Consider the following 6,492-nt stretch of genomic DNA (forward strand, 5'->3'; position numbering starts at 1 on the left):
ATAAATTAGAAGATTTAACATATACAGACAAAATTTAAAACATTTTTATTGGATTCAGGTTCTTGAAACAATTTTAATGATTGTATGTACATCGGTACTCATGATTCTAGTATCGAAATTGCATTATATATTACAACTTTCAGTTTTGATAACAAGGTCAAAAGGTCTTATATGCCCTTGCAGTTTCCATTATCCAGTGACGGAAACTTGCAGGCTTGCAGTGTAACATGTTTTCCTTTTGATGATTTTAAGGTAATGTGTTTATTGTTTTCGGTGTCCAGATGATGCCACTAGAAGTCCAACCGCCACAACAAACATGGATAACATTCCTGCAAGAAGTACATATGTTCTCCTCGACGAATTATGGTATTCACCGAAAAGAAGCACTCCCCAAAAGGTACACACAAGTGGAATTGCCTGAAAAAAAATACAGAAAAAACTTAAAAATCATTTTTATTATAAAGGAATTAGATTTTTATTGTTACCTTTTTAATATTATTACTCTGAATCCTAACCATTTTTGCCACCACTACATGTTATGAATCATATGCATTGGCTAGTTATACCGTATAGTACAACAATGCATGGATGAGTTGCACACTAGACCCTAGCAATAAATGTGTGCATTAATGATTTAGTGTACCATTTTTCAAAATGGTATAATAATGGAAGAACTTAAATGCAGATGACCCACCTCTAACTATGTTGACCTGCTACCCGACCCAACCCGCGTAAAGATGCGTTGGCGGGCAGTACAGTACTACTTATACAGACTTTAGAACAAACCTGTACTGCATCAGCTGCAGCATAACCAGCAGCTTGGCCTCCCATAAACTGGAGACCATTCCCGAACCCACACAAAAAGCCAGCCAGAAACGCCCAACCTCGACCGTCCCAGTCGTTTAAATACGCTCGGATTGAAGACCGAGGCAAGTTGAAGGCGGGGCGGTAAAGGAGTGTAATGTTTAAGATAATGGCTATCACAAAACACGAGCACGAAAAGTAGAAAAAAGCTGTGTAGACACTTAAATGAGGGACACTGTCATCCAACGTATGCCATTGGTCATTCGTTGCAAGGTTAAAAGCCGGCGAGAAAAGAGAGAAACAAACTCCCGCAACGAAACATATTGTCAAACCAATCAATGTGCTTTTCCCAAACACCTTGATTTCTCTTTGGCTCTCAATCTCAATAAGGAACTCGGCGGTCCCTGCTTTTGCTTTGTTACCTGAACTCGTGTTTGACTCGTTACCGATTAATCTGTCAAGAATCGGGTAATTATGTCATTAGAGTTCCAAAACCTAATTGATTGTTTTCAAAGCAAGAAGATATACATACCCTTTTGGTTTATCAAGCTTTGCTTGAATATCTTTTGCATTGGATGCATGCACCAAAGATCCAAGACAAACAGCAATCAAGAAGCAAGCAACACCCGAGAATAGTATCTCGGCCTTGTTGATCTTGTCGTCCAAAAAGTAGTTCAGAGTCGTACCTGTGGCCCGTGACAGATAAAAAACTATGAAAGCTCAAGATTATGATGTTGATGATGATATTGATACCTATTAGGACATTAATGCTTGAACATATCACATTGGTTACTGATAAACCGACAAATGCCCAAGCATATTGCGTCAACAGATTCCCGAGGCTCAAAACTATCCCGCTCGCCATTGCAAATAGAACACTCGGCCAATTATTCTGCAGCAATATTGCAACTTTTGAATAATGCATACAAGATTGAAGATTCATTGAGGATTCGGTTGAACGCTGCATAATACCTGAGAAAGCTGGTCTAGAAAATTGGGCATATCATCATTAGAATGGCCAAACTCCCCAAAAGTGAAGGCAATTATGATAGCAGCCAAAAGATTGGTGACCGTGTAATCGAGGTAAGTATGTTGAGGAAGCCGGCCACGTCTTTCTAACAGAGTTAGAATGGCGGGCCAGGTTCCTAAGAAGAGGAGCGCGAGCAGCATGCACGCTACCGCTCCTCCTTTGCTGTCCACTACATACATCTTCAAAACCGAACCGAGAACGAGATTCGGGGAAACCCTGAATCCAAAATAGCAGAAAGATTATAGGGTCTTAGCATTTTGAAAAATCTTGAATTAATTAAGGTGTTACAATATATAAATTATATTTTCTTTTTTGCAGCAAAAAGCCATAAGAAGAAAGTGTATGAAACATAAAGAAGTTGACTCAAGAACAAGGTTGAATCTTGACTTTCTAAAAAAGTCAAACTCACCATGGCAGAGCTGATTGAAAGAATCTAAAGAAGGGTCAATGAAGAAGAAAGAATCTAAAGTTTCCTTTTTACAATAAGCAAACCACCAGAAATAAAAAGAGGACAAGGAAAGGACAGATGCCAACCAATCAATCATTCACAAAGAAAAACATTTAAAAAAGGAAAAGAAATAGAGAGTTGCCATTTTTTGTAATAAAATATTAACAAATTGATAACTTTTTTGTTTTTGAAAAAAAAAATCATTCAAAGGATTGTAAGCTATATCATTAGGCAAATTACAGATATGGCCAGTTGACCATCCATTTTTACGAAAATGAACATTGACTCTTTTTTTAAATTGTCGCTTGGGTGACTCTTGACGTGGCACACTCTCTCTCTAGGGTGAGAATTTGCCATATTATCTCGTTGACTCGGCGAGAATGTAATAAAATATTATTATTATTATTGATTTTCTTTTGGGTGAGAGTTTTAATTTTTTCTCTCTCCATGTCGGTGAGAACATTTGGCAATATGCTTTTAATGAAATGAACTTATAAAATGACGATGTCCATGTTCATGAGGTTGATCGTTGTTAATGTGAAAGGTGATGGTTTAATTTTTGCTACCCATAACACATCTTAAGCGATAGCGAGTGTGATCACCCCTCCGCCTAGGTGGCTTGTACGTGGTGCTCCTTTCACTATGACCTCTCACTAACCAGAACAAGTGGTCTTAACTATTTTCAACGCATTCCAGTTATGATAAATTTGTGGTAAACTAGAAGCTACCAATTTGTAGTAAACTAGTTTTCTAACGCATTCCAGTTAGGCCACTTGTTCTGGTTAGTAAACCAGAATATGCCAGATTGAGTTTGTTTGGATTCTCTTAGTTTATTATTCATAAATTTGTAGTAAACTAGAAGCTACCAATGCACTTTGTACAAATGTGTGTAGTTGTACAAGAATCAATGGAATTCTATTCATAGATGAGTTGTACCCTAGAACTAGCCATGACAATAATACCTATATATTGTATATTTTGTTATATAATATATATATATATATATATATATATATATATATATATAGGGGAGGGTTATCCTAAAAATAAGTAGTTTCCTAGGAAGACTAAGAATAAATCATAGCCATTGAATCATATCAATCAATGGTTGAGATTTAAAATTACCAAAAACCGTCATAGTTTCCTAGAATTACTCTTTCACCATTATAACCGACATAGTTTCCTAGAATTATTCTTTCACTATAGGTTTTAATGCCAAATGTCAAAATTCTATTGGTTCTTACCATTCCTAGGAAACAACTTCTTTTTATTTGAACCATTTTCTATATATATATATATATAACTATCTATATAATTGCCTACCATGAAATCCTACGTGTCTCTCAGGTTGTTCCCCCCATTCTCTAGAGCCACCAGATTGCTTGATTTCAAAATGGAGGTTTCTCATGCATTTGACCTGAAATCGCGGGTATGGGTCTTACCAAACCCAGATAGTCTTTAAATGTGTTATAACATCTCATTTATTTGTGAAACTCTTTCATAATCAAACAATAATTTTTGCGGGTCATGGGTTCTCACCAAACCCGGAAAACCCTTAAACGGGTTATAACATCTCATTTATTTGTGAAATAACCCCTAATCATCAAAGAATAATTTTCACGGGTTATGGGTCTTACCAAACCCTAATAGCTCTCAAATAGGTTATAAGATCTTATTTATTGGTAAATACTTTCATCCTCAAACCCTAATTTAATTTATTTTCTTTACATGTTTTCCATTGCTGATCTTTCATCTCCGGTTAACTTCCGATACTACCCGCCATCGTCAACTACATCAACGTCCCATTTTTCATTAGACAAATATTTGTATTCATGTTTGTTCATTTAAAAAAATCAACATGTTCGTGTTCGTGTATTTTTGTTCGTTAAAAATAAAAAAAACCTACGTATCTCAATTGAAAATACCCAAACGCAAAAAAATATAATAACAAACTAATATATATGTATTAAATTTTAACAAACCACGTTAAAAAATAAAATAAATCATCATAAAATAGCAAAACGATTAAAAAACAAAAACTTAAATAAAGTCCCGTAACACGGGAGGATTAAACTAGTATATATATATATATATATATATATATTTGTAACATCTAATGTCCACCTATAATCTACCAAACATTGTATTCGCAAGGATTTAAATCCATCACCTTTAATTCTAACTTAAAAGTGTGGACACCATATCACTTGTTCATTAAGTCATGGTTCTTTTTTTTTTGGGTTATATAAAGTATAGCTAGAAACAAACATAAAAATAGTTATATATGTAGATATATAAAATAACTAATTATCTAATGAATAATAAACTAACAGATCCAAAGCAAGCTCAAGCTTGAACATAATTAGAAGCCAAGCTTGTGTTTGAAAAATTACAAGCTCGAGATTAGCAAATCAAACGAGTCAAGCTTGGGACCGGCTCAATTACACCTCTCTTTCTTGAAAACTTAATCATGACCTTCAATAGGCCCATGGATCATTAAATCAATCATAGTTAAGAAGAAAAAAAAAGTTACAGAGAACAACAAGAGGGATGAACCCAAATTTGAACTTTGTATTCATCGATCAAGATTTATCATTTTATGTTTACACGGTGATCGGTTTATATACAATATACTGATTGTACATTCACGTTCTATTAAATGGTTTTTTATTTACAAACCTTACACAAAAACCATGAAAACTAATTACAAATATTCAACAGACCCTAAACAATACTTTACACGATTTGGCACAAACTTTATAATCAAAACTTGGTTAACAATTATGAGGCTAACATACCTTATGTAACATGTTAGAAAATTGAAACGTATGGCCAAACCAATAATAACATATTAACAACCTAATGCACACAAGGCCATAATTTCAACTAGATACATTTGATACCAGACTAATTATAATTTCTTTATAACTTTGTAATCAACTCTGTTCTTTTCAATGTAACATTTGTCGCCTTTTGATAATTTTGAGGTAGCGTGTTTAATGTTTTGGTGTCCAGACGACGCCATTAGACCTCCAAAAGCCACAATAAACATGGAAAACATACCTGCGAGAAGCACACATGTTTTTCTTGATAATTTACGGTATTCATCAAAAAGATATGGAAAACATGGAAGTATTAGGACAACATCATAAGGTAAACATAAACGAAAAGTCTCAAGCTACACCAGCTGTCCCCAATGCTCGCGGGAGGGTATTCGTGATCAATGCAAATCAAGCTCAGCATAACAACGATGTCCTCGACTTGCATATCAAGTTTGTGATGTGTTTAAAAAGTTTTTTTTAACTGGTTGTGATGTGTTTAAAAAAGTTTGTGATGTGTTTAAAAAGGTTAGGCTTGGAGGACCCTCAAGTATGACGTTGTTTGGATACGATACATATGATTAATCGTGTGGTTAGAATAAAAAAACATATAGGTTTTGTGGTGTAGTTGGTTATCATGCCGGTTTGAACCCGGGCGAAGGCATTAATTCTATTACAATAGTGTTGACCATTCCTCCACCCCGCTGAATCCTTTCCAAAAAGTACTTCTTCGATCTGAAGGTGTGTTAAGCATATAGTCATTGTGGTTACAGACCCTCAAGTATGACGTTGTTTGGATACGATACATATGATTAATCGTGTGGTTAGAATAAAAAAACATATAGGTTTTGTGGTGTAGTTGGTTATCACGCCGGTTTGAATCCGGGCGAAGGCATTAATTCTATTACAATAGTGTTGACCATTCCTCCACCCCGCTGAATCCTTTCCAAAAAGTACTTCGATCTGAAGGTGTGTTAAGCATATAGTCATTGTGGTTACAGACCCTCAAGTATGACGTTGTTTGGATACGATACATATGATTAATCGTGTGGTTAGAATAAAAAAACATATAGGTTTTGTGGTGTAGTTGGTTATCACGCCGGTTTGAACCCGGGCGAAGGCATTAATTCTATTACAATAGTGTTGACCATTCCTCCACCCCGCTGAATCCTTTCCAAAAAGTACTTCTTCGATCTGAAGGTGTGTTAAGCATATAGTCATTGTGGTTACAGACCCTCAAGTATGACGTTGTTTGGATACGATACATATGATTAATCGTGTGGTTAGGATAAAAAAACATATAGGTTTTGTGGTGTAGTTGGTTATCACGCCGGTTTGAACCCGGGCGAAGGCATTAATTCTATTACAATAGTTCTAAATTAATGCACTTT

The 6,492-nt window shown here is 35.2% G+C and overlaps 1 protein-coding gene across 1 annotated transcript; it reads right to left on the bottom strand.

Annotated features, from left to right (window-relative positions):
- Window positions 1–22: 22 nt before the first annotated feature.
- Window positions 23–2,025, bottom strand: LOC143561055 (ureide permease 1-like). The gene is made up of 5 exons (XM_077049210.1): window positions 1,777–2,025; window positions 1,558–1,696; window positions 1,337–1,490; window positions 787–1,258; window positions 23–417 (listed from the first exon to the last, which is right to left on the bottom strand). Exons 1-5 carry the CDS (start codon window positions 2,011–2,013, stop codon window positions 262–264), a joined length of 1,158 nt encoding a protein of 385 aa, XP_076905325.1. The 5' UTR covers window positions 2,014–2,025; the 3' UTR covers window positions 23–261.
- Between the last annotated feature and the right edge of the window lie 4,467 nt (window positions 2,026–6,492).

This window comes from Bidens hawaiensis, unplaced genomic scaffold, assembly GCF_021521415.1.
Source record: "Bidens hawaiensis isolate Kalapana, Puna unplaced genomic scaffold, B.hawaiensis_p1.1 tig00020525_1, whole genome shotgun sequence".
NCBI lineage: Eukaryota > Viridiplantae > Streptophyta > Magnoliopsida > Asterales > Asteraceae > Bidens > Bidens hawaiensis.

Bases quoted from the DNA above. Each gene is read 5' to 3' on its own strand.
- LOC143561055 (XM_077049210.1), bottom strand. From the start codon at position 2,013: ATGTATGTAGTGGACAGCAAAGGAGGAGCGGTAGCGTGCATGCTGCTC. The intron at 1,697-1,776 runs GTATTATGCAGC...ATATTGCTGCAG, and splicing joins TTCTAGACCAGCTTTCTCAG to AATAATTGGCCGAGTGTTCT. The intron at 1,259-1,336 runs GTATGTATATCT...GATTCTTGACAG, and splicing joins AAGCTTGATAAACCAAAAGG to ATTAATCGGTAACGAGTCAA.